Source organism: Chinchilla lanigera, unplaced genomic scaffold, assembly GCF_000276665.1.
Source record: "Chinchilla lanigera isolate Chin_1 unplaced genomic scaffold, ChiLan1.0 scaffold00011, whole genome shotgun sequence".
NCBI lineage: Eukaryota > Metazoa > Chordata > Mammalia > Rodentia > Chinchillidae > Chinchilla > Chinchilla lanigera.
Window position 1 is genome coordinate 23,856,853 of NW_004955412.1, and position 27,366 is coordinate 23,884,218.

At 43.2% G+C, this 27,366-nt stretch overlaps 3 protein-coding genes across 7 annotated transcripts in view; 1 reads left to right on the forward strand and 2 right to left on the reverse strand.

The window, feature by feature from the left end:
* Nucleotides 1-6,660: 6,660 nt before the first annotated feature.
* On the reverse strand, nucleotides 6,661-11,132 carry Hspa8 (heat shock 70kDa protein 8). Its single transcript, XM_005378379.2, has 9 exons — nucleotides 11,029-11,132; nucleotides 10,154-10,363; nucleotides 9,577-9,782; nucleotides 9,242-9,394; nucleotides 8,610-9,165; nucleotides 8,190-8,392; nucleotides 7,770-7,968; nucleotides 7,359-7,591; nucleotides 6,661-7,084 (listed from the first exon to the last, which is right to left on the reverse strand). The coding sequence occupies exons 2-9, from the start codon at nucleotides 10,356-10,358 to the stop codon at nucleotides 6,899-6,901; spliced, it is 1,941 nt and encodes a 646-aa protein (XP_005378436.1). The 5' UTR covers nucleotides 10,359-10,363; nucleotides 11,029-11,132; the 3' UTR covers nucleotides 6,661-6,898.
* A 50-nt stretch (nucleotides 11,133-11,182) lies between these two features.
* The window catches only part of LOC102020433, a 60,370-nt gene continuing 44,186 nt past the window's right edge, over nucleotides 11,183-27,366 (forward strand). For 4 of the 5 annotated variants that reach the window (XR_001232890.1, XR_001232891.1, XR_001232892.1 and 1 more), the window contains exons 1-3: nucleotides 11,183-11,673; nucleotides 12,223-12,399; nucleotides 12,715-12,931. Coding sequence is in view for 1 of the 5 variants with exons in the window: in XM_013511076.1 (XP_013366530.1) it covers nucleotides 11,199-11,673; nucleotides 12,223-12,399; nucleotides 12,715-12,830 (768 nt within the window). In the remaining 4 variants the exon portion in view is untranslated. Of the gene's footprint in view, nucleotides 11,674-12,222; nucleotides 12,400-12,714; nucleotides 13,005-27,366 lie in introns of those variants that run through there. The other variant, XM_013511076.1, reaches the window with a different exon arrangement.
* Nucleotides 19,151-27,366, reverse strand: part of Clmp (CXADR-like membrane protein) — a gene marked incomplete in the record, with an annotated part of 108,601 nt that continues 100,385 nt past the window's right edge. The window contains 5 exon segments of the mRNA XM_005378375.2: nucleotides 19,151-22,121; nucleotides 22,692-22,833; nucleotides 23,740-23,862; nucleotides 24,416-24,583; nucleotides 26,223-26,424. Of these exon segments, the coding sequence (XP_005378432.1) occupies nucleotides 21,821-22,121; nucleotides 22,692-22,833; nucleotides 23,740-23,862; nucleotides 24,416-24,583; nucleotides 26,223-26,424 (936 nt within the window).

Consider the following 27,366-nt stretch of genomic DNA (forward strand, 5'->3'; position numbering starts at 1 on the left):
TTTAAGATGTCAGTTTTGTCTATAGAGTTGTTAAGATCCCAACTATAAGTCAAACAGGTTCTTTTTTTTCTTTTTAAGGAAACTGAGTTTTGAAAAAGTTTTGAAAAAGTTTTCATATGTGGAAACACAAAATATCTAGAACAGCCAAAACAATGTTTTTAAAGAATGAAGTCGGGAAACTCACTAGCTGATATCTGTCTCTCTTTTTTTTTTTTTTGAGACAGGGTCTCACTATGCAGTTCAGACTGGCCTTAAGCTCACTTTGTAGTGCAGGCTGGTCTTGAACTCACAACGATCCCCTTACCTCAGCCTCCTGAGTGCCGGGATTACAGGTGTGCACTAGCACGCCTGGCCTCCAAAAGCTTAGTAATGACGCCAGGCATGGTGGTGCATGCCTGTAATGCCAGTACTCGGGAGGCTGAGGCAGGAGGATTGTTGTGAGTTTGAGACCAGCCTGGGCTACAAAGTCAGCTCAAAGCCAGCCTGAACTGCATAGTGAGACCCTGTCTCAAAAAAAAAAAAAAAAAAGGACAAAAATAAATAAATAAATAAATAAATTCAATAATATTTATTTTATTCCTGAACCTGGCCAGCCTCAGATCCGCAGTTCTCCCTCAGAGTGTCTCATGAAATGTAGTCAGTGGGGCTGGGGCTGCAGTCTTTGCCTCGTCCTTCATCACACACCTGGGACCTGAGCTAGGACCCACACATCAACTGGGGGCTGGAAGAGCTGAGGCTCCTTGGGCCCGTCTCCCTCTATGTGGTTGTGCCCAATGGATGCCTCAGGGAAACCAGGCTTCCCACAGGGCAGCTGAGATCACCTGCAGTCAATATGCAGAGGGCCATGTGCTTGCTACATGGCTTTCATAATCTAGACTTAGAAATTCCCCAGAGTCACTTCCTCCATATTCTTTCCCTTAGAAGTCAGTCCCCAAGGCCAGCACATGTTCACAGGGAGAGGAGTTAGACTCTGGGCCTTGCTAAGGGGAGTGTCCAAAAACTGCAGTGAAGAGCCTGAAATAAGCCATGCTTGGCCTAAAAGAAAGTATAGTACAAACAGGAAAGCATATGGGGAAACGGTGGAAATGCCTCCTGTTACTCTTCTAGAGCTTTCCTAAACCTCCTGGTGAGATGTGCCCAAAACGGCAGGGGTGAGGGTCTCCATCACATAAACTGTGAGCCCTTAGTCTGCTAGCGAGGGCCCCCAAAATCTCATGCTCTCCTTCACGTCCAGGCCTTTTTTGTGGCTACCAGCGAGTATGCCCTTTTCTTTCCTCTGGCTTTCTCCTACTCGTTCTTCAGAATGTCTTGGGCACTGGCTTCCCAGGAAGCCCTCCTTGATCCTCAGTCTGGGTCTGTGCCCCTTCTGTGGGCGCCGTAGCACTCAGTGCTTACGTGTCTCCTTGCTGTTCATGCAGCACAGCAACGGTAAAGGCAGTATTTTGTACTCCTTTGCGTCTGCCTCATCCTCCTAAGTGATGAAGACTTAAGCAAGGGGTTGGACTATTCCTGAGCCACAACAGGACTCTGAGCCACACAAGCAGCTGCAAGGTGTCTCGCTTTGTCCCGAGGTCTCCTGCATCACCTCCCCACAGAGACAAATGGGAGCTGGGCCAAGCTGGCCTGATGGAGTGATTAGCTGGTCCCGTCCTGTGAACAGCCAACTCTGCAATCTGCTCAGCCATGGCCTCCCCTCCAGTCTCCCCAAATCAGCCAAGTCCTCTTCCTCGTTCCTCTCTGGGAGCAGATCGACCTGCTTCCCACTAAAACCTTAGACGCGATAATAGGAGAAAAAAAAATAAGGGTCGAGAATAGGACAATTGGTGGCAACGAGATGAACACAGATTAATGATGTGGACCTCGCCCTGGCCTCCCCAGCCCAGGCTGGGGAAGGTTCATGGTTGATACCCATTAAAGGGCTTAATGAAATAATTATAATTCACACCCCAGAGCATCAAAGAATCAATACTGGGGAACTTTGAGCCACTCTGGGGATGGAATCCCACCGGCCTCACAGTTCAGCCCAGCAGGTAGAGCTGGTAGAAGCAAATGCAGTTGACACAGAAGTTGCATTAAAAGAGGGCAATAATACATTAAAAGCTGCCGGAATCCTGGTGACCAGACATCAATAACCTTTATTTCCTACCTCGCCCCAATTCTGCCCCCTCCGTGCACTATTAGCCCAAATCGATGGGCTGTCAATTGACATCACCAGCTACAGCATTAATGCGAGCTCACAAAGGAAGCCCAGCCCTATATTATCACTTCTCTCACTTCCAAATTACCACATAATGCTGGCCACAGGCAGCTTGTGACATGTTAACACTATACACGATTTGTTCAGATTGGGCTAAACATTTCATGCTTAAAGATTTCATCAGAGACTTGATGACAGAAATAAACTGCTATCCACAGGGAAATCACTGGAAATAATAGAATTAGGCACTGTTTGGGAAACTAGTGGGACAATGGAGGGGTGCAGGATGGAGAGAAATGAAACCTACAGCTGGTGGCCTGCTGTGGCGGCAGCTTCAGGGAAAGGCTGCAATTAAAAGGCCTTTTTGTTAGGCCCACTAAAGGACAAGTATGTGGACGAGAGTTGGCTTTCTATTTTGTGCAGGAGCTGGGGAGAGGATTCCTATCCCCCAGAACCTCAGGAGGTGACCTTCCCTACTTGGATGTAGGGTTTTACAGAGGTACTCAAGTTACAATGAGGGCATTAGGATGGGTGTGCTTTTAAAATGGCCAATTTGGGGAAAAAGCCAGGTAGTGAGAACACAGTGTGAACTCGCACAGGGAGAGGGTAACCAGGGGACTGCAGCGAAGCGCGGGGCACCGAGGCTGCCAGACACTGCGCGTCGGAGGCAGTTCCTTGCGTAAAGCCTTCAGAGAGAGCACAGCTCTGTCCGCACCGGACTCAGACTTCAGACTCCAAAACTGTTAAGTGGTACAGTTTTGTTTACTTTGTTACAGCACCCTTAGGAAACACAGGCACAGGGCTAATGCTCCACACGTACTGGCTCCTTCCATCCTCATAGCAAACATAATGGTTGGGTATTCTAACTCCATTTCACAGGTCGAGACAGCTTCAGAAACAATAATCTGTCAAGGTCACGCACTTGGTAAATGGCAGAGCAAGACTCTTGGGGTAGAAACATGAGATACACTACATCAAACAAAATGAAGTTCTGGTATTACCAAAGTCTTTTCAAGAGGTACTTGTTTGCAACTTGCTTTTCAGTCCAATGTCGTGTGAGCCAGGCATGGTGGTGCACACCCAACCTTTGGGAGCCTGAGGTAGGAGGCTCGTGGGTTCAAGGCCAGCTTGATCCACATAGCGAGACTGTCTCAAAAAACACCAAAACCCAAAAGCGAACTGAGTATGGAACCTGTATCCACTTGGTTTGAGCCCACAATATCTCAGATGTTAAGTGGAGATTGAAAAACTATTAAGTTTCTTTAAAAGCAGGAGATGAGTTGGGGATTTAGCTCAGTGGCACAAGCACCTGCCTGGCAAGCACGAGGTCATGAGTTCGATTCCCGGTACCAAAAAAAAAAAAAAAAAAAAAAAAAGCAGGAGACTTCTCATGCATTGTTCCTCCTCCTCCACCTTCCCAGCTACCCTTAAGGATCTTTTCTCTCCTCCTACTCAATTGTCCATTAACAGATAGAAGATGGACCTTTAAAAGTGGTCAGAAGGAATGAAGTTAGTTACCCAGGCATACATAGTGAAGCATGCCTGTAATTCCAGCACTCTGAAAAGCTGAGAGGAGACTGCAAGTTCCAGCTCAGCCTGGGCATCTAAGACCCTTCCTAAAAAAAAAAAAAAAAAAATGAGGGGAAAAGATGCTGGTTTAATTCCAGTGCCAAGGTGGAAAAAAAATTGACCTTCCATGGGTAACCCTTGAAATCGAAAGCAGCCAATCACAAATGACCACCTATTTCTCGACTATATTCATATGGAATGCCCAGAATGGACAATCTTTTGAAACAGAACATAGACGGACAGTTATATAAAGTCAAGGGGCAGGACACTCGCAGAGTTAATAATGGGGATGCGATAAGAGTTTGGCGTGAGTAAATCCTGTGAACATACTAAAAATGCTGACTACATGAGCACGTTGTATGATATGCGAATTTCATCTCGAAGTTACACGCATTATAAAGTCTCACAGGCTCAGCGGTACAGCACTTGCACAGCATGCATGAGGCCCTGGGCTCAACACCTTGCACTGCAGTTCAGGAGGTGAGGGAAATAACCTGGGCACTTAACTATTCAGGATAGGGTCAGGAAAGGCTGTTGTTCTCTAGCCACTGTAAGCTCTTACCTTCCCCCCCTTCACTTTTGTGTGTGGTGCCCCTCAGCTCTCACTGGCCCTGGTACACTGAGGTCTGTACTCAAGCCACATCCCAGTCCCAACAGGGGCCTTGATTAACAGGCAACACAAATATGAAATTTGCAGCAGGCTTTCTTCTCATCATTTGCTGTGCTACATCAGTTTGTGATACAAAATACACCTGATAAAAAGCATTCCTGCACAAGTACCCTCTAATTGTTTTATAATTAGCTACTGCCACCTAGTGGACCACAGTGAACACAAATCGGTGTTCAACTCCCTCCACCTTACTTTTCCTATCAGTCTAGGGCCTGGGACATCACAGGTACTCAATATGGTTTGAGCCAAGAACTGCTTTAAAACATTTTTTGAGAGGATCTATGTAGTTCAGGCTGATCTGGCTCTGTAGCTCTGCCAGGCCTCAAATTCACAGCAATCTTCCTGCCTCGGCCTCTCAAGAGCGCTGGCTGAGATTACAAGCAAGAGTGATACCTGGTATACTGAGGTACGTAAACTGCCAATTATGGGAAAATACCCTTAAAAACTAACAACTGATGCTGGGCGTAGTGGCACCTGCACTCGGGAGGCTGAAGCAGGATTGTTGAGTTCAAGGCCAGGCTAGGCTACAAAGACAGTTCAAGATCAGCATAGTGAGACTCTATCTCAGAAAACAGAAACTAGCTCAGTGGCACAAGCACCTGCCCCGCAAGTGCAAGGTCCTGAGTATGATTCTCAGTACCAAAAGAAAAATAAAAAAAATTAATCAAAAAATAAAGAGTTTAGCTGGGTCTGGTGGTGCACGTCACCTGTAAGCTGAAGCAGAACAATCTCCTTTGGAGTCCAGCTTGAGCAGTTTAAGTGACTGAGACCCAATTTAGTGAGACCACCTCTTAAACAAGGCCGGAGGTAGCTCAGAGCAAAGGCCCTGGATCCAATTCCCAGTGTGTGTGTGGGAGGGGACAGCATTTGAGGAAAACCATGAGTGCTTCAGCAGAATTAAAACATTACCACGAAGTGCCTCTTGGAAACTGGACAGAGATTCAATCAATGGACTAATAGCCCTATATCCCAAACTAGTGGTATTGTGCAATAGCTGTTTTTATGTTTACCTGTATCCATACATCACCCAAACACGTTAAATTTTTAGGTTAATAGTGCCAAATCAACCTTAATGGCAAGTGGTCATTGTCCCTACAGTTACCTTTTCATCTTTCTCCAAAGTGATCCTTACTAAATTACTTGAGCAGCTAGATGGGCTACACCTATAATCTCTGCACTTGGCAGGCTGAGGCAGCAGATCTCTACAAGTTCACAGCTGAGCATACATAGTTCAGCTCACTACAAAGCCCAAAACCCCAAAACGTTAACTTTTCTACAACCCCGTTTTGTATTCACTTTGCCCTCTACACACCTCATGTAACTCAATGTACTAGTCCTACTACACCTTTACTAGGTTTACTGTCCTGAGCAACTCCCTGTAACAGGATTATGCAAAAGAAACAATGTACATACAAATGTCTTACATGTTCCAATGGTTCCCAATATGAATGGGTAGAAAACTTAAGCCCTCAACTGTTCAAGTCAGATGTGGTGGTACCTCACAGCTCATAGCATCAGCAGGGGAAAAATGCTGCCAGACCATGGGAAAGTTGAGCTCAAAACCAACTTCAACTATCCAAAAATAATGCTCAAATATGTAATACCAAAGCTCACACTGACACCCTACAAATGAAATGACCTGTATGCCTTTCTAGAATTATACATTACTTTCAAAATCTCCCCTGGAAAACATGGGAGACATAAGTGCTATGCTGAGACCTCCAAGTTCCCAAAACATACACGCAATGTTTTATATTGTATATGCCAAGAGAAAAAACCTGGAACTCTTCAACATGCCAGGTATGACTAGGTAGAGCTTTAAAGGCACTGTGCCATGTTTATTAAGGACTGATTTCAATGAGGCATCCTGTTACACTGTTTAAGACACTGACCACTAGGTGGCATGTTAGTATACTTTATAAGGAGCCTCTTACCCAATTTTTGGTTTTTTTGCAAGTCTACAGGGCCAAATGATTCATTCATACTCCATCTATGGTAGCCCTACCTCAATTACCCATTTACAACTAGCTTCTTAAAGGTTTATTTGCTAATTGAAGAGCCAATGTTACCTTTCTAAAACTTTGGTCCAACAATGGACTTTCACGCTTTCAGTCAACTCTGCAAAGCGTGGTACCACCCACCTGGCCTTCATGGAGAATAGACCTTCCTAGAAATACAGTATTGGTCATTTACCATTTCTTTATGGGCTGAGTCAGACAAATTATATGGTGCCAATTTTAAATAGTTTTATTGAAGACATTGCATTTCCACTTATAGTACAGTGCTTATAAAGTGCAATGTTATCTTTTCCCTGTGTACATGTTCCATTATTCAAGTATTGAGAATGCCCAGTACTTTACTATAGCAGTTAAACTTTAATAACTGCCACAGAATTTGCTACAAATTTAGGTCCTTCAATTTTATTGTTGTGGAAAAATGCTAAATCTCTATTTGGGGTTGGCTTAATCAACCTCTTCAATGGTGGGCCCTGAGGAAGCACCACCAGAGGGAGGAGCTCCACCACCAGGGAAGCCCCCAGGCATTCCTCCAGGCATGCCTCCTGCACTCTGGTACAGCTTGGTGATGATAGGGTTGCAGACTTTCTCCAATTCCTTCTGCTGATGTTCAAATTCTTCCTTCTCTGCAGTCTGAAAACAAAGTTTTTACCAAATTAAACACAGTAGCTATAACTTTTGGGGTTAGTACAACCTCATACTATAAAGTCTATAGTTTTTGTGCAACTGTAGTAAGATCTTGTTTCTTTTTAAAACCTCAAGTCACTCAGACATCCAAGGAAGGTATAAACTGCCAACATGTCTTGAATTCTGGTGGAAACTGCGAATGTTTGGACCTTTCATCACAGTGACCTTTATAAAACCAAGTGTTATGTCTGCAGAGTCCCCAGTCAAGAAAATTACCAACCTGATTTTTATCCAGCCAGTTGATGATTTCATTACACTTATCAAGAATCTTCTGTTTATCTTCATCATTAATCTTGCCCTGAAGTTTCTCATCTTCAACAGTTGCTTTCATATTGAAAGCATAGGACTCCAGTGAATTCTTGGAGGACACTTTGTCCCTTTGCTTCTCATCTTCAGCTTTGTACTTCTCTGCTTCCTGGACCATTCGCTCTATGTCCTCCTTGCTCAAACGGCCTATAAATTACAAAAACATTGCGTATCAAATATTTGGTTCTTCTATATTGTCTAGTCAGCACCTGTGACACTGGACTTCAGTGAAGAGCTGTATCTGTAGTACACAGGTAACTAAATGGATATGCCTCTACTGATGCCAAGACATGGCACTTCCAAATCCCCAAACTCCCAAACTTACCCTTATCATTAGTGATGGTAATCTTGTTCTCTTTTCCTGTACTTTTGTCCACAGCAGAGACATTGAGGATACCATTGGCATCAATATCAAAAGTGACTTCAATCTGAGGAACACCACGGGGTGCAGGAGGTATGCCTGTGAGTTCAAACTTGCCAAGCAGGTTGTTATCCTTGGTCATGGCACGCTCACCTTCATACACCTTGGGTCAAAAAAAAAGTAGGTTACTAACAATGCATTTAGATGTTGTTATGCTTTAAAGCTCAGCTAGGAAAGGCTGATCGCTCAGACATCCAAGGAAGGAACTGGCCAACACGAAGCTTCTGGTGGAAACTACGAATGGTTTTGGAATCCATCATCACAGCGGGCAATACTTTCCTGATTTTAACCTCTGTAACCCAACCCAAAACAGCAGAAAAATACCTGAATGAGCACACCAGGCTGGTTGTCAGAGTAGGTAGTGAAGGTCTGTGTCTGCTTGGTAGGAATGGTAGTATTACGCTTGATGAGGACCGTCATGACTCCACCAGCAGTTTCAATACCAAGTGAAAGAGGAGTGACATCCAAAAGCAGCAAATCTTGAACATTTTCAGACTTGTCTCCAGATAGGATGGCTGCCTGAACAGCTAAAACAAGAAGTAACAAACACTTAGATATACACAACACAACCCCCAGTCACCTCACTATAAACATTTTGTTCACTCAGACATCCAAGGAAGGAATTGGCCAACACAAAATTTCTGGTGGAAACTACAAATGGTTTTGGAATCCATCATCACAGTGAATCAAATTGGCCTGTAAGAGGCTGCCCACAGGGTCTTATTAATAGTGATATTAAATTACCTGCACCATAAGCAACTGCTTCATCAGGGTTGATACTTTTATTTAATTCCTTCCCATTGAAGAAGTCTTGTAGAAGTTTCTGGATCTTGGGGATACGGGTAGAACCACCCACCAGGACAATGTCATGGATCTGTGACTTGTCAAGCTTAGCATCTCGAAGAGCCTTCTCCACAGGGTCCAGAGTGCCACGGAACAGATCAGCATTCAACTCTTCAAATCGAGCACGAGTAATGGAGGTATAGAAGTCGATTCCTTCATAGAGGGAATCAATCTCAATACTGGCTTGGGTGCTGGAAGAGAGGGTTCTCTTGGCTCGTTCACATGCAGTACGAAGGCGGCGGACAGCTCTCTTGTTCTCACTGATGTCCTTCTTATGCTTGCGCTTGAATTCAGCAATAAAATGATTGACCATTCGGTTGTCAAAATCTTCTCCACCTAAGTGGGTGTCCCCAGCTGTAGATTTCACTTCGAAGATGCCATCTTCAATAGTGAGGATTGACACATCAAAAGTGCCACCTCCTAAATCAAAAATCAGCACATTTCTTTCAGCTCCGACCTGCCATTAAAAATAAACTATTACATTTCTGGCAACTCAAAATTTTTAATGTGATCTCTCTCTAGGAAGTACTTACCTTTTTGTCTAAGCCATAAGCAATAGCAGCAGCTGTTGGCTCATTGATAATTCTGAGTACATTAAGACCAGCAATGGTTCCAGCATCTTTGGTTGCCTGACGTTGAGAGTCATTAAAATAAGCTGGCACAGTCACCACAGCATTGGTAACAGTCTGGAAAGAAAAATTATAAACGTAATTGTACATAACCATCCTTATTAATTCCGTGCATAAATTTATGTGAATACACAAATTCCAGTACCAAATGGATCACACAAATCGCGTAAAGAACCAAATGACTGGCAGTGGCCTTAAAAATGACACATGCGGTTTTGTCTATCAAAATAAAGTCTCACCTTCCCAAGATAAGCTTCTGCAATTTCTTTCATCTTTGTCAGCACCATAGAAGACACCTCTTCTGGGTAAAAGCTCTTTGTCTCTCCTTTGTATTCTACTTGAACCTTGGGCCTGCCTGCATCGTTCACCACCATGAAGGGCCAATGCTTCATATCAGACTGGACGACAGCATCATCAAATCTACGTCCAATCAGACGCTTGGCATCTGTAAAATGTACCAGTACAATTCACGATTCCACTTTTTCAGATAAATAACCAAGCCCACAGTATACCTCTGGTACAATTCATGCTTTGAACCACAAGGGCCTGCTCCCTAGCCTGCAAAAAATACCTCTTGCTTGTTCAAACGCCCATAATTTGTCATAGATGGATTTAACTCCTAGGCACGTGAAGGCTCATGTTAACTAGCTTTACAAAAGTCTCTACCAAGATCTTAACTAAATGCCACAAACAGATCTTTCTAAAACACACTTTTTTTCCTCTGAGCCCTTAGCCTTTATCACATTTAATTTCATGGGCTTCCTCTTCCCCTAACCCCTAAATTCTTTCTCCAGTCAGTCACAATTAGGTACTTACCGAAAACTGTGTTGGTGGGGTTCATTGCCACTTGATTTTTTGCAGCATCTCCGATCAGTCGCTCGGTGTCAGTGAAAGCGACGTAACTTGGAGTGGTTCGATTTCCCTGATCATTGGCGATTATCTCCACTTTTCCATGCTGGAAGACACCCACACAGGAGTAGGTGGTGCCCAGATCAATGCCAACTGCAGGTCCCTTCGACATGTTTGCTGTAGAATAAAAAAGCCGTGTTTAAAAACGAAATCCCGAGGCAGCCTAGCACTAGCACGTTCCCTCAGTCCGAGTGAAGCAGGGCGATCAATACGATGGCTGCCAGGACTAGGCGGCGTCCCACGGCCCATCTGTGTGACCTGCAGACGATGGAGGGGCAGCGCCGCAGGCCGGGCTGCTGTGCCAACTCCGGAGCCCGACGGAAGTCGAGCACGTGGGCGCCCGTGACCCCGCCGGAACCGGACCCGCGGCCGGGACACCCGCTTCCTCGCGTTCCCCACGCCGGGCCAGCCAGGCTTCCCCCGCGGGGCTGAACTGACGCGGGGCGCCGGCTACGCCGGGCCAGCTCTCTCCCGCGCCCGACAGCGGACGCGACAGCCTCCGCCTCAGCCACGCGGCCAGGAAGCCGGCGAGGGGCGCCGCCCCGCTCCCCCGCGTCCGGCCCCCGCCCGCGCCCAACTCCCGGGTCCTCCCAGGATATCCACAAAGGCGCCGCAACCTCCTAACCGGAAACTGAGCTGAAAGCCACGGCCGGCGCACGACCGCCGCAGACCGCCCCCTCCCCCGCTACCTCCGAGGCCCGCACTGCGGCACAGCCCCTCAGGCCGGCCCAGGTCCCTCAGTTCCCAAGTGACTACTAGAGACTAAAAGGGTAAGCACTTACCTTCCGTGTAGGCCCGGCTGTGCTGGCGAAGAAACCACACAAAAAGCCACTAAGCTACAGGCGCGTTCAATGAGACCGGTTTTCGGCCGGCACCCTGTCTCTTATACCCCATCTCAGAACCTTCCAGAAGGGTCCCGCCCCGCAAGCTGTCTGTCTTAGCCCCTCGGCCAATGAGCGCCCAGCTCCCTCCTCACGCCCCAATCGAAAGGTTTCTCGACTTCTCGGGCCTCGCCTCCTCCCGCCCTCATCACACCCACTCTCGCGATGACGCACCACCGCAGCGTTCTGGAACTTTCAGCCTCCCCCTCCCGCTCTCCCCCTCAACCCCAGCTCTCCGAACTGCCCGGGGAAAGGGAGGGTGGGGCCTAGAGAGCCCGCGCGCGGGAGTCCTCGGTCGCTCCGGTGGGGGAGGGGAACGCCCATTTCTACGCATGCGCCCCCATCCGGCGCAGGCGGACCGGGAAGGAAGAAGGAGGCGGAAGAAGGGCGGGCACGCTTTGAAACAACCAATGGCAGTAGCGCTACCTGAGATCTTGGCTAGCACGGAACCAAGGCTGGATAAGCACGTCTTGAAGGGAGGGGTCTGGGCCCCTGATGCCAGGAAAGAGAAGACGGAAGTGGAGCGAGGACAAAATGGCTGCAAAGGTTGTTCCTCCCCTCCCCCACAGAGTCCTCATGTCGCCTTCCCCATCCCCCACGCGGGGCTCAAGGTGGTCCTCGAGTCCCCGCCAGGCTCTGCGAGCCCGCATTTTGTGTCTAGCGAGGTTTTGAGCTGTGGCTGACCCGAGGCCGGCAGAGGGACGGTTCCGGCCTTGGCATTGCGAGGGTCATTTCAGGCCGCCGTGGGGCTCGCCTCTGCTCTGCGCGGGTGCCGAGGCTTAAGAGCCCCGACGTCTCGGAGCTCCAGGGACGCCTCTGGTCTGGACCCTCCGTGCAGACCCCGAGGCCGATCGGCACAGCGGGCCCGCGGCCCCCGCAGCGCGGAGACGGCGTCTGGGTCTCGTTTCCGCCGCTCTCCCACATTTCTCGGTAATTTATGAGAAAAAGGTAGCGGTTTGGCATTTTTCCCCCCTTTCTTTCTTGGAGGTGAGCAATTCTAGGTTCCGGTGGCCCTGTGTCCTTGATTTAGATATCCTGAGCTTTTTTATTTTCGGCAACATGAGGTAATGTCTTTCCCGGCTTGACTTCTATCAGAAAGCAAACGGCAGCCGGTGCAGTCTTTGTTGAAAACCGAGCGGCTGAGCCCCGGCACTGAATCGTCAGTTGTGCGCAAGGCAGGCGCTGGGGGCCTTGTCATCCTGAGCTGTGCGTCCCCTGTGCCTTTTCAAGCAGACGGACCCCTTCGTCTGTTTACTAGGGAAATAGATACAGGTAGATGAAAAGATTTTTTAAAAACTAATGTACCGAGAATAGTAGCAGGGCTGGCATCGGAAGGTGCCCAGAGGAAGGTCCTCCGAAGACAGGACACCTTGACCTTGTCGGAGGAAATAAAGCCTAAAAACAGACTCTGATGTCTGAAGGAATGTTTCAGTTTTGCCTCTTGGGGAGCGTGTTGATTTGGACGCTGTGGGGGTGTATACAGGACTTCTGCCTCCCTCCCAAGAAGTTCCTTGTATTTATAATTTTTGCAGTAGGATAACCAGCACCACAGAATGGAACGTTAGGGTGTTTTTTTTTTTCATTTAGAGATGAGCAACTTCAAACTTTCTCCTACTGAGCACAAAATCAACACTGCTCCTTGCCTCAGCTCCCCGAACAAGCTGGATCCGGTTTCCTTTCCGCGAGAAAGGGAGGAAAGCTGAATTTGGCTGAAAGTGATAAAGATGTGTGGAGATGTGTGTTAGTACTGTGTGCCCTCCAGCTCTGTTCCGTCCTGTAAGAGACCCTCACTCTCCTATATAAGGTGATTTGAGGCAAATGGGTCCCTCTATCTTTTCAAAACTAGCTTTGAATAAATCATTTCCTTTTTACCAAAATGAATAGCGTCTTTTAATGGGGTCAGCAATGAGCAAATGGACACCAGTGGCCAGTAACAGTAGGGGGGATTGAATGCAGGGCCTTAGTACTGCCCTATATTCCTGGCCCTTTTAGTTTTTATTTTGAGCCAGGGCCCTGCTAAATTGCTCAGGCTGGGCTTGAATTTGAGATCTTTCTGCCTCAGCCATTCAGATCACTGGAATTACAGGTGTGTAGCATCATGCCAAGCTCCAAGATACTAATTTTATACAATGCTTTTTCAATGCACAGAGTGCTTTAATATGTTATTTAATCATCAAAACAGTTTTTTTATTTGTATTGGGAGAAAAGTGTGGCGCACTGATGTTACTGCGGGTAAACAGAAAGCTGGGTAAGCTAGAGTCAACCCTTCTGTGGTACAGTGTAATTTTCCTTAGAAGTAGATTTAACTCCACTTACAGTAGGAAGATGTGTTCCTCAGGTCACTTAATTTTATTTGGTTATCTGTACTCTTTGTATCCAAGAGCTGGAAGCTTCACTGTATACTTTCTTGATGACATGCTGCATTTTGCATTTTAATAATTAATCTCTGAACTACATAGATTTTAATCATTGAGCTAGTTGGGAAGTAGGACTGGGGAGTCCCACCCAGTAAGTGATTATAGAGTGCTTGTCTCGCATACTTGACATCTGGACTTGGTTTGCTTATCAGCATCATAAAAAGACAGACTAAGTAACCTGTTTCTGGTCACTCAGAATTTGTTCTAGTATTATAGACAGCTAAGTTAGGTAAGAATATTATAGGCAGTCAGACAGGGCTGGGCCCTCAAGAGGATTAGTGTGGAAGATGAGACGACATTGCAATTTTGGCTGGAGTCACATCTATGAAAGGCCAGGCCTCAAGATAAATATAGTTTTTGGTTTTTGTTTCTGTTTTGTTTGAGACAGGGTCTCGATGTGCAGTTCAGGCCAGCTTTTGAGCTCAGTTTGTATCCCGGGCTGGTCTTGAACTCATGGTGATCCTCCTGCCTCAGCCTCCCTAGTGCTGGGATTACAGTCCTTTTTTTTTTTGGTTTTACTCCGGTACCGGCAACTGAACTCACGATGTTGCGCTTGCCAGGCAGGCGCTTTACAGTCCTTTATAATCCTAATTCTTTCAGGCTATATAGTCTGTCTGAAATTCCTTGTCAGTATTAAGCACACATTCTTGTTTTATTTGTCTTAAGCTTTATGAGCTGCAGGGAAGAGCGGAAGGAGCATAGACTTTAGAGTCAGGTCTAGATTCAAATTCAAGCCATGTACTTGCATAATGACAGAGATAATTTCAGCTTCTCTTACTGTAAAACAATGCCTTTGGAGTTGTTGGGAGGATGGTATAAAATGGTGTGAAATTTTCTAGTCTTTCCTATCATAGAATCGCCCCTTTCCCTGGGACCTTTTTTTTTTTTTCCTTGTCCTTTTGAGACAGCCTGAACTCATGCAGTTCAGGCTGACCTTGAGCTCACTTTGTACCCCAGGCTAGCCTCAAACAACAATCCTCTTGCCTCAGCCTCCCAAGTGCTGGGATTACAGGCATGCACCACCACACCCAGTTTTCCCTGGGACTTTTAAATATGTATCAGATGATGCAGCCTTTTATCAAACTCTTAAAGGCGTCCAAGACCCATAAACTATTAGGGACCTTTCTCTTGTCCATAGGGCTGGGGATATAGCTCAGTGGCAGAAGTACCTGCCTGGCAAGCACAAGGTCCTGAGTTTGATTCCTGGTACCAAAAAAAAAAAAAAAAAAATTATAGGCTCTTTTCCTTAACTTTCAGAGCCAGTCTAATAAGGAAGATAAAATTAGGGGAAACAGACTGACAGGCTTAGTTTTCTGTTCTGGGTGTGTGTGCAGATAGAATTTAAATTCAAAACAAACAAGTCATTTTGGACATAGTTCCTGGTTGGTTACCACTTCGTCCCCAGTGTTCTGGGAGAAGAGGAAGGCCCTAACAGGGTTGGGCCACAGTTAAGAATAAGAATATTGTTTTCTTTTACAATGGCTGGTATTATTGAAATAAGAGTATTAGGGTACCATTAGTTGAAGAAACCATCTAAATAGATTATTTGAGTCACCATATTCTTTAGGCAGTATGTGAATCCCAAGTTAATCAACCTGGGATAAATAACCTTGAGGCTTTCTTTCCAAAAGGTTTAAATTTAGAATTTAATTAAATAGGCTGGGTGTGGTTGCACAGGCCTATAATTCCATCACTCAGGAGGCTGAGGCAAGAGGATCGTCATGAGTTCGAGACCAGCCTGGGCTACAAAGTGAGCTCAAGGCTAGCCTGAACTGCACAGTGAGAACCTGCCTCAAAAAAAAAAAAAAAAAGAATTAGATAATTTGTATTAGGATTATGTGCTATGGTGTTCCTAAATACTCACTTTGAAAGATTATTTAACAGAAGAGAATGGTGAACTTATATAGTAGTTACTTTTTTTTGAGACAGGGTCTTGCTATGCAGTTCAGACTGGCCTTGAGCTCACTTTGTAGCCCAGCCTGGACTTGAACTTGCAAAGATCCTCCTGCCTCAGCCTCCCAAGTGCTGGGATTACAGGTGTGAGCCACCATGCCTGGCTAGTAGTTACTTAGTTTAAAACCTCAGCTATTGCAAACAATTCTTTTTGGATCCAGTGACATGACTAAAAGTTGCGGTATATAACTTGATTGCCCAAAGACTCGAATGTATTTACCACATTTTGTTAGAGAAGTTGGGAACCAGAATGACTCAAGCCGTTATTAATATTTGGACTAACTACAGCCAGGTACAGATTACTGCTGTTAGAGAATAGCATACATATAAGTAATCCCTGTATCTTTCCCTCTCATTATTTCTTCCCTCCCTAACCAGATTATACTCTAAATACTGTCATGCCTAGGGTGGTGTTTCACCGGTAGAGTCCTTGTTGCTGTTTATTACATGGTTATGTGCAGAATGTGCTAAGCACTGCATTAATTTTGCTTTTCTGTTTATTCATTTATCTTAGTACTGGGGATCCAGGTGTGTTTTACTGCTGAGCTGTCATATAATGTCTTTTTTTTTAATTTTTTTGATGTGGCCTTGCTTTGTAGTTCAGGCTGGCCTCAAACTCAGCAAGTCTTCAGCCTCCTGAGTGCTGGGACTACAGGCATGTGCCACCATGCCCAGCTAATAAGTCCTTTTTTTAAAATTTTTTTCAATTCTTGAGATAGTGCCTTGCTAAATAGCTGAGGCTGGCTTCCAGCCTGCAGTCTTCCTGCCTCAGGCTCCTGAGTAGCTGATGTTATAGACATGTGCCACTATATGTGGCTGTGCTTTTTTTTTCGTTCCTTGAGACAGGGTCTTCCTGTGTAGTTTAGGCGGCCTTGAACTCACAAGTCCAGGTTGGTTGGCCTCCAACTCATAGCAATCTTTTTTTTTTTTTTTTTTTTAACCTCATAGTGTTGTAGGCAGCTGAGTTAGATAGAAATATTATAGACAGTCAGACAGGGCCAGGCCCTCCAAGTAGCCAGTATGGAAGACAGGATACCTTACAAATGGAGTGATGGTACTGCCTTTGGGCCAGATCTGAAGACTAAAGATGAAACAAACACACCCTCTTACCTCCCAAGGGATGGACCTCAGGGATTTACATTCTAAATAGGTAGCGATCACCTTGAAGAGCCCTTGACCCAACCCCTTACAGGAAAAGCCCCTGTTCTGTATTCATGCTTGCTTGCCGTGTGACTCACTTCCCCATTTGATCCCAATTTAATCAATTTTACCTGAACAATTCTTATTGGCTGACCATACTTTTGTCCATTTTTCCTTACCTTGGACTTACCTCACCTTGTGGTTTTGCTCTATAAAAGTCCCTAGAAGAGCCAGAGTCTTGGGGTAATCCACTCAGGCCCCCTTCTGTCCCTCTCTTGGACGGAAGCTTTCTTTCCCTCAATAAATACATTCTGCTCTTAACCTCCGTTTTTCCTAAAATTCATTCTTTGATTTTAGAGAATGCAAACTTGTCCCAGGTATCATTCAGGTTGGGAGTTTTTATTTTCTCTTAACAATAGCAACCTTGCTTCAGCCTCTAGAGTACTCAGATTATAGGCATGTGCAACCATGCCAGGCTTTATTTTTATTTTGTTTTTAGGGGGCTGGGGATTTAGCTCAGCGGCATGGTGCCTGCCTGGTAAGCACCAGGTCATGAGTTCGATTCCTGGTACTGGAAAACCAAAAAAAAAAAAAAAAAAAAAAAATTTGTTTTTGGTTATTTGAGACAGGGTTTTGCTATGTAGTTGAGGCGGTCCTTGAACTTGCTAGGTAGCATACTAGTTAGTGATCCTCCTATGTCAGTCTCCAAAATGCAAGGGTTACAGGTGTATGCCATTTACCTTATTGCTCTTTATTAATTGAAATATTTTTGGAGCTATTTATAAGTAGCAATACTCATGAATATTCTTTGTTTCATAACAAGAGGGTTGGGGAGGTAGCTCAGAGGTAGAGTGCTTGCCCCGGATGTGCATGGCCCTGAATTTGATGCCTAGTACCACAGAAACTAAAATAAAAAAATAGGGGCTGGGGATATAGCTCAGTAGCATAAGCGCCTGCCTGGCAAGCGCAAGGTCCTGAGTCCAATCCCCAGTACTGCAAAAAAAAATAATAATAATAAAAATTAAAAAAACAAGAGGGAGAGAAAAGTCAGCCCTAGATAATTGTAAACATATATTTCTAAATATGGGATATCTGAAGTGGTGGAGCTTTGTAAACATTTTAAATAAATTGATAACATTTGCTATCTTGAGAGAATCAACTATACCTACTGTTTTGCAGTTATAAAGCAGCTTGTCCTTTTGCTTCTTAGAAGACCTTACAGACTTTTTTTCTTTAGGGAGTATGTATGTGGTGTTAAGGATCAAACAGGGTTCCACATATGCGAACACCCTACCAATGATCTATACCCATAATCTCTGACAGATTTCTTAACATTGATGTATTCAATTTACTCTATATTTAACACTCAGCAAAGATTATAAACATCATATGATGTAAGCCCATCATTACTTTACCACTTAAAAACATCATAAGCAATTATAAAGTTGGAAACTTTATCCTAATTTGCAGGTAGCTCAGGAAGCAACTTGGACTTACTGTATAAGTGAGTTGAGTGTGACAGAGGTGTGGTGTAAATCATTAGAGAAAGGAAAAAAGCAATGGGAAGGGAAAACCCACAGTTTAGGATAAAGGTTTGAGGAGAATGGAGATTAATCAAGTTCAGCAGTTCACATGAATGCACTAACATGACTGGGTTTAAATCCTAGCTCTGGTACTGACAACTCTGGAGTTTAGATTTCTCATTTGCAAATTGAGAATAAAAATGTCTTATAAGATTGGTATGAGTATGAAATTGAGACAAAATATATAATGTACTTACTAGAGTGCCTGGCACATGGTAATATTTTGATGAATGATAATTACTATTCTTGCTATTATATTCTGATGGACTTCTGTGAAGATTTTGTTTTGTGGGCTTGGGGTATATCTCAGTGGCACAAGCACCTGCCTCACAAGGGCAAGGTCCTGAGTTCAATTCCCAGTAGCCCCCCAAATTTTTTTTGTTTTGTTTGCAGATTTTTGTGGATCTCTTAGTACATACTAATCTTGTCAGATTTATTGGAGTACTTTAGTGCATGCTTCTCTATTAGTAGTTTACCTTGGCACAACATACTTAATGATTATTATTTGTTCACATTGATAAAGTTCTTAAGTGCAGCAACAGTCTTATCTTGGTGTCCCCTGTGCTAGTTATACTTAGTTTCTTGCCTTATGAGAAAAAAATCCTTGGTATTTTTGTAACTGAAATCAATAAATAATAGACCACATTCAGTCTGCGTTCTTCTCTTGGCAGCAAGTTGATAAATTTCCAGTGTGGGTTATATGAGCTTCATCTTCACCTACAGTATCACCTTCACTTGTTTATTTTTTAATTGCTGATATACATGCATCTGGTTTTTGTGATACTTAATCGCAATTACAAGGAGATTTAGAAGTTAAAATTGTAACATAAGTAGCTAAACACCAGAAAGAAAGCAAAGATATATATCTTTGGAACAGCAATTCTGAAATTATTTTTATACAGTGTAACAACAAAGACATATACTTCGTTATTTTACAAATTTTAAGTTCCTGGTTTATATATTTTATTGAAGCAGTTACCTTCGAACGTCCACATCATTCCAGCATTGTCTTCCTACCATTTTTCTTCTACCATTTAGTTATTTTATCCTTATTCAGTTTGTTTCACATTAAAGGATCATTTTATTTGCAGTCAGTGGAATGTGGTTTGGAACCAGTAGTGGCTTTATCTTAAACCCAGAGCCTAATCTCATCTGAACTCAAATGCCTGACTCAAAAGAGGAGCTGGGCAGTATTGCTAAGCTTTCAGCACCTTATCTCTAAGAATCTTTCATTCCATAGATTTCTGAGCTCTTAGTATAATCTGTTTTGTGTATTTGTTGCAGATTTCCATTGTGAATACACTGGCAAAATATGTCATTAATCTAAACGTTTTAATGCAATGGGGATTTATTCCTGGTTTCAAAGGCATAGACAGGAAACCTTAGGTTCAAAGGTAGTGAATAACAAGAGAAAATTGCTAGTGATGACATAGGTGCAGCTTCCCACAGTGCTCGTTTGGCTCAGGTACTCTAGGAATAAGAATTCTCAGAATTACATAGCACAGCAGATAGATTGCCTGGATACCACACTTCCAGAAGAAGGAAAATGTAGTCAAGAGTAAGCGGTTTTCTATCTTAACAATGAAATAACATAAGAAGCACTCCAAATGTGCCATTGGTCTTAACCAAATAGCAGACAGTTCTTTTTGTTACTTCCTCAATAGCTCTTTGTTTTCTTTTGGTAGAGGAAGGTAAAGCTTAGGTTAAAACTTTCAGCTTAGCATGCGTGAGGTCCTGGGTTTGCTCCCAGCACCCCTGAAAACCTTTCTCCTCAACAATAAAAACTTTCCTCCTAAGTACTGAGGGACTTTAGAAGAGAACGCATTTATACTCTGTGAGGACATTAATATGAGAATTTACTGTAGGAATGAAAAAGCAGAGAGATGGGGCAAAGTCTCAGATCAGCCTTTTCTTTATACATATCTCATTCCTGTTGAAGAGACAATGTTGTCATCACCACATTCAGCATTCTTTTCTTCCTCTAGCTTTCCGCTCTTTTAATGACAAATATTCTGCAGTACTGATTGATTATGATCAGTTGACATTTGTGTTAAGTTCTTTAAAGGGCTGCTTCAGGACCAGCCTTTGTGCTGTAGGAATCCAAGTAGTCAAAACTATTAAAATAGCAAGTTGAAATACTAGAGTTTGCTGCTTGCTTTTTGTCAAACGCTGCATCAGCTCTTTCAGTATCTTCCCTGATGAATCCTTGCAACTAATACTTTCCAAGATTCTGGCAGCTAAAAATTTAGGCTCTAGTAGCACCCTGTCCTGCCACCCACTAGTTATTTTTACTGTGTCTTCCCCAAATGTTAGTTCCCCTTCTTTCCAGCCCAGATGTAGGCATTCTTAGAAGCTGAAGTTGGGAAAATACTGAATTTCCGTCTGTTTTACCCTCTCAGGAGAGAATGATTATGGCACGTACTTGCACACCCATTAGGAAATGTTGGCAGTCACTGATCTTTTTGAGAGTTTAAGGTCTAGGAGCATCAAAAGTCCCAGAAAGAAATGGAGGAATTTTCAAGTTTGGTGGAACACTAAACTTCCTTATATTATTCCTTAACATATTATGGAAAAAACCCAATGTAATCTCCCTTTCTAGTGTAGTCAGTCTTGAAATTCTGGTTTCACATGTTCTCAGGAAGTAGTTATAGTGGTATGTTAGGTAACCTTTCAACATCCCTAGACCTATCTTATTTTCCCTGGAGGACTTTATTCTAAGGACATTGCTGAATGACACCTACTAAATATTTCCTTCTAGATATGTCCAGCTCGGAAATCCTTAGAGGCATCTGATTTGAAAAGAAATTCCACAGTTGCTCCAGTAAATGTTTCTTGTATTGGTTAGCAATCCTCTCTGAATGTCAAGATGGAAGGCTTTTTGTAGACCTTTGTCACACATTTTAGACTACTTTTATAGTTCTTATTTTAGGGTTCAATGTCAGTTGGGATATTGATAGTTGATAGAAGAGTACAAGCTCAATTCGTTCTTCTCCATCTGCCAGTACTTCAACTCCTCTTGACGTTTATTTCCAAAACTTATGACAAATGAAGTTGAATCAGAGAAGACTACACACTTCCTCTCCAGGAATTTTTTAGAAGTGGTTATCTCAGTATATGGTGCAAACAGGTATAATATAAGGCTGTGGATTCTGTTTGACTATGTGAATAATCACAGTAATTCAGTAGTCTGCAGAAATGCATAGAAAATTTAGGAACAACACCCATTTCTTCTTGATCATACTGAATTGAAGCACTGATACAAAACATCCTGGGGAGAAATTTTAGGTGTATTCACTCCCTTTTCCCCAGTCTTCTCACCTCCTGTTCAACAAATGATTTGCACTCCCGCTTCCCTACCCCAGCCCAGAGGCACAATGAGATGCCTTTTTGGAGATGATCAGCGTACATCCTTTTGCTTGTTTGGTGTCGTATAAGGAAAGTGCTCATCTGAATCTGTTCCATGGGATGTTCCATGGGATGCTTAAATGACCTTTTCTCTTCTCTGAGGGAGTTTGTGTGGCTGGTGACAGAGTTCCAATAGCTGGAAGAGTCCTAAGATCCTGACTCCTAGGAAAGTACGGGAGTGAAGTCCACTCTAATTCAGACAGTTTGGAAGGCTTTGCTCTGGCTGGGGATTGTGCTGGGGGTGGTTTCTGCTTTGGTCAGGGTAGCATGGTGAACTTTCTTTGGTTCAGAACATCTCACCTCTGGCCCCACTAGGCTGTATGCCTGGGTGGCCAGCCCTGGCTGGGGTGCTGCTTCAGTTGACATTGTCTGCTGGCTACGTGAGGCACTATTTGCTGTGGAGCGAGTGGAGGAAGAACAAGAGCGTGAGCTCTGTGAGCCTGAGGAGGAGGAGCTAGGTTTCACAAGGCGGGCCTTTGGGGCTTCAGCATCTTCTCTAAAGAGAAAAATAGCAAAGGTAAACTTTAGTATTGTTGGGACTGTGATTGCCTCTGCTATGGTTAATTCATTCTGAAGTTTCCCCCAAATTTCTCAAACTATAAACCTCAAATACACCATCAGAAGGCAGTCATTTAGGGAACTAAGCAGATCTTTACTTCCTGAGATTAATGCTTGGTTTAGGCAACTGTTTCATTTGTTAGCTCAGAAGTCCATTCTATTACACTGCAAGGGTACATCTCAACATGAGATGGTACACTTGTCCTACTTTAGGGTTTGACAGCGTTTGTATACATAACCCTTTTCATAGTCTATAGGTATATTCATCCTTTATTGCATGCCATTTAAAAGTGGAAGTGAATCAAAAGTAATAAAAAATTGAACTTTTATACCTCTGTTAAGGATAGTTTCACAATAACGTCCCAGTAAACCAGACCTTCTGTTCCTAGGCTACAACTTCCTGCTATTAGAATTCATGTTCAGAGGAAGCAGGATATTTATATTTACTGGTTACTGTGGAACTGATTCTAGAAAGGAAGCCCATTAGGAGTGGGGATTTGGGGCTTACCGGATTTCATTCGGTCTCTCTTCTTCCTCATATCTTTTTTTGTCTTTCCTTCGGATTATCAGCCACACCAAGAGGAAAATCAGCAGGGCTCCAGCCACTATACCTGTCACTGCTCCTGCAACCATGCCGATGCTTTGTACATCTGTTTTCTCAGAAACAGAAGCACAAGTGAACATAAGCTAGGAAATACATTAATTAAAAAATAAGCCCTGCATAGAATAAAAATCTCTAAATCTGTTTTCCAGAGTAGCACCCGATCACCCTCGTTTAACTGTCCCTTTTGATATTTTTGCAGTTGTGGTTATTAAACCACAGATATAGCTGTTGAATCACAGACTTCATTTGTAATTTGTCAACATTTTAATAAGACTGAATTCGTCCAGATGATAAAATTAGGGTATCATGTTTAAAGACTTGTAAGCCTTAACAAGACAGTTAGGTAATCCTTTGGCCCTGCAAACTTCCCTGCTTTCTCTTCTTTTCCTTTTCTGCCATTGGAAAAAAAGAATATGCTTACAATGTTAGACTCTGAGATTCTAACATTGTTACCTGTCGTTCTTCTAAATTGAGAAGTCAAGGTAAATGTAATTTGCATATTAGTAAAACACTCATTTGTACACCAAATATTTATTAAGTACTTACCAGGCATGGTTTTGGTCAAATCCATTTTGGACCAGTTTTAACATCTTAATAGCTTCCTCTTTAAGTAGTCAAGTAGTCTGTGTGTTTGTTTTTGTGATGCTAGGGATTAAACCCTGGAACTCATGCACGCTAGACAAGCACTTATGCTTTTAAAATTTTTTTTGGTGGTGCTGGGCGATCAAACTGAGGTACTCCCGCACCGAGTCATATCCCTAGCTTCAAAGTACATGTCTTTAAGAGGCTATTTAATTCCCACGTTTGTCAGAAGAATCCAGCAGTTGTTGAATGGTCCCTACAACTGCTGAATTTATTTTGGTAATAACCGTACTCCTTTGGCTTTGACCCTTTCCTTAAGATTAAAACATATTACCCTAAGCTAAAACAGAAAACCCTTGTGGGTACTTACACTGTACGGTCACTCGCACCACACAGCTCTCTTTCCCAGCCTCATTGCCTGCTGTGCATTGATAGAGCCCAGAAGAAGACATGGTAAGATTCTGCAGCAGAACTCGACCAGGGTTGTTGAAGTCTATACAAGCAGAGTGACAATAAATCCCCTTAGTAACAGTTTATTGTACTGCATCGTTTGCCTAAGATTCTGTAATACAGTTTGATAACAATGAGATGATAGGACATGAAAAACCAGGTAAATATTTTTTAAACTGTAGTACATCCTCAAAAGTTACAAAACAGGGCTGGGGATTTAGCTCAGCGGCAAAGTGCCTGCCTGGCAAGCGCAAGGTCGTGAGTTCGGTTCCTGGTACCGGAGAAAAACAAAAAAAAAAACCAAAACAACAAAAAGTTACAAAACACTGTGAACATTTGAGGGGTAGTAAACAAAATAATTAGATATTGTGGAGTTATATAGTATATTTCTTCCAATCTCTTTTTAATACTTTTAAATGCCATTTGAAGTTTTTTTCTATCCTAGTTTACATACAGATGGAAGGAAAAAAAAGGAAGCTCAAAGAGGTTCAGCAGTATATTCAAGGTCATGTAGTGAGTTGCTGACCAAGTAGATTTGGAATTCTCAGGTACAGTAGTATCTTGTTGGCCCAGTAGAATGGTGGAAGATGACTCACCAATTGTAGCTTTGGGAGGCAAATGTTCATCCTCTCCCTCTTTCTCTCGAATTCGCTGCCAGTAATACACAATAGGCTTTGTGCCAGAGGATGACTCACACTGCAGAGTCAGATCACTTCCTTCGGTCAGCTCTCCTTCTAGCTCACACTTGGGCTTGGATGGTCTCACTGGAGAAAAAAGTATAATGATTCAAAGCTTCTCCAAATACCAGATTTAGTGGAGAAACAGTCCTATTGAGCTGTTTCTCTAGATACTACTTATGGTTGATTTCAGAGTTGGGATTCAGCTAGCCATGCTTCATCCCCAGGTGTCAGCCCATCCTGTTCTTTACACCACATACAATTCCAGCTCCCACCAGTGGTCCTATTGTAATTTTCAGCAGTTGCCCCAGAAACTCCCAATGCACTTCTCAGTGTGGGAATAATCTCAAAGAAGAAACACTGTTATTAGAAAGTTAAGCATGAATTTACTAATGCTGAAGCACTGATAAAATATATTAACTTGGAAGTAATTACGTATAACTTGATAGTTTTTGCTGTCAAAACCAAAATAAAACAAAAACAGATGAGAGCCAGGTATGGTACACAACTGCAATCCTAGCACTCTGGGAGGCTGAGGCAGGACTGCAAGTTCCAGCCCTGCCTGGACAGCTTGGCAAGACCTGTCTCAAAATTTAAAAAAAAAAAAGGGCTGGGGATATAGCTCAGTATGAATGTTCTGGGTTCAATTCCTAGTACCACTAAAAAAAAATGGGAGGGGTGTTGGCGGCTGGGGATATAGCTCAGTATGAATGTTCTGGGTTCAATTCCTAGTACCACTAAAAAAAAATGGGAGGGGTGTTGGCGGCTGGGGATATAGCTCAGTGAAAGTCCCAGGTGCAATCCCTAGCACTAAAGAAAATAAAGAATTTGACTCATGCTTGAGAGATTTAAATACAAGTAAGAATGTAGTGTAAGAATGTAGTGTTTGCTTAGCATGCACAAGGACCTGGTTCTAGTTGCGGCACTACCACCACACACAAAAAATAATAATATAAAAATATATATACGAATAGCTGCAGTACCTGTATTGCTGATGTCTGATGGTGTACTGAAATGAATAGTTAATACTTACGATTTTTTATGTTCTGATCGATTGTGCATGCTTGTGTCTGGTGGTCTGAGCCACTGATTTGAAGGTAATAATATGCACTGGAATTACAATGGTGAATTCCTACCATCTTGTCTAGTGATACTCTGTATTATCTCTAATGTTTTATTGAAGAATTATTTTGTTATTCTCTTTAATGGTTTGAGCAATCTTTCATTCTTACATCTGGTAATCTGAGCAATGTAGTTGAGGATAGCAATATGTAATGTAACAGCCACTGTTGATTTGTATTATTTTGTCTTTAGACCCTGTACCACTTTGAATGTTCTTGCTCTGATTTGTTTATGTTCGTGATACTGGTGTGCTGCTACTGTTCTATTTTTTGTTTGTTTGTTTGTTTCTCATTTACTACTCTCTTTAAAATAAAAAAAACTTAAAAAAATAATAATATAATAAAATATAAAGGTCCCATTCAAATGTTAGAGGTTATTTAAATTTTGTGATGGACTACTATGGAAAATTGTGATTATATTTTCCTTTTTCATTATGACTAATACATAGAACATATGCTCTGTGGGGAACTGGACTAAGTGACCTCTAAGTGGATAGATAATACACAGTACTCAACACAAAGTTTTGTAGCACCATAATGCACTTGACAGACCCTCCCAGAGACCTCATTAGGAGGTAGATGTTCACCTTGGCACCCTGCCTTACCTAAGACTTTTAAGATGACGTAACTCCACATGTAGCGCCCTGAGTTCTTCACCTTACACGTGTACCGGCCCTCATCACTGGGCTTCAGAGGCTCAATCTGCAGGGAGGCATCTCCTGCCAGGAAATTGGAAGCAAAGGCCACTCGGCCCTTCTGTTCCTCAGAGAAGTTACTGTAGACACGACGACTGGAGTAAGTGATCACCTGTAGGACAGAGCAAGCCAGGATCAAACACATAGCCCTCAGCCTTCCTCTTCGGCTGATGTTACCAAGATGAGGAAAGGGAATACTCCCAGTGGCACAAAGTAGTCAAGCTTGGAACTGATTTTAAAAGGTCTGAGAGACCTCTGTTCTAAAAAAAAACCACATTTCTCCTTCCAAGAATAATACCTTATACTGTGTAGCATTTAATTAAAAAGTACTAGTTATTTCATTGGATGCTCAGAAACACTCCATTTTGTGAGTCAGGAACATGAATTGTGTACTGAAGATCACACATGTAAGTTAAGGCAAGTTGCCAATGTACAGTTATATACATATTAAGATTAGACTATTTCTGAAAGGGTACCCAATAAATGGTGGGAAGCACCACTGGGCTACTTACCAGCCCTTCTTAAAAATTTTGAGACACCGTGCTAAATTCCCCTGACTGGCCTCAAACTTGTGATACTCCTGTCTGGGCCTCCTGAGTAGCTAGAATTACAGGCATCCATCACTGTGCCTGGCTTTATCTTTTGCATTTTCTACTGTTTGCATGGGGTTTCTTTGAAGTACACTATATTCCTAATGCTAGGTGTTTTTAGATGCTATCTAGTTCATTTCTCACCCCAGTTTTCCAAGTAGTTGTATTTTCCCTAAGGAGTTATTGTCTTAGTTTCTTTTCTGGTTGCTGAGACAAGATACCCAACACTCAAAGAGGGAAAGGTTTAGGCTGGGTGTAGTGGCGCACACCTGTAATCCTAGCACTTGGGAGGCTGAGGCAGGAGGATCACTGCCAAGTTGGAGGCCAGACTGGGCTACAAAGTGAGTTCATGGCCAGCCTAACCTGCATAGTGAAACCCTGTCTGAAAAAGACCAAAAAAGAGGAAAGTTTTATTTCGCTCGCAATCTGTTGAAGTTTCAGTCCATAATCAGCCAGCTCCAAGG

Coding starts and splice junctions, on each gene's coding strand:
- Hspa8 (XM_005378379.2), bottom strand. CDS start 10,358: ATGTCGAAGGGACCTGCAGTTGGCATTGATCTGGGCACCACCTACTCC. Junction 9,783..10,153: donor CCCCACCAACACAGTTTTCG/GTAAGTACCTAA, acceptor TACATTTTACAG/ATGCCAAGCGTCTGATTGGA. Junction 7,969..8,189: donor AGCCTGGTGTGCTCATTCAG/GTATTTTTCTGC, acceptor TTTTGACCCAAG/GTGTATGAAGGTGAGCGTGC.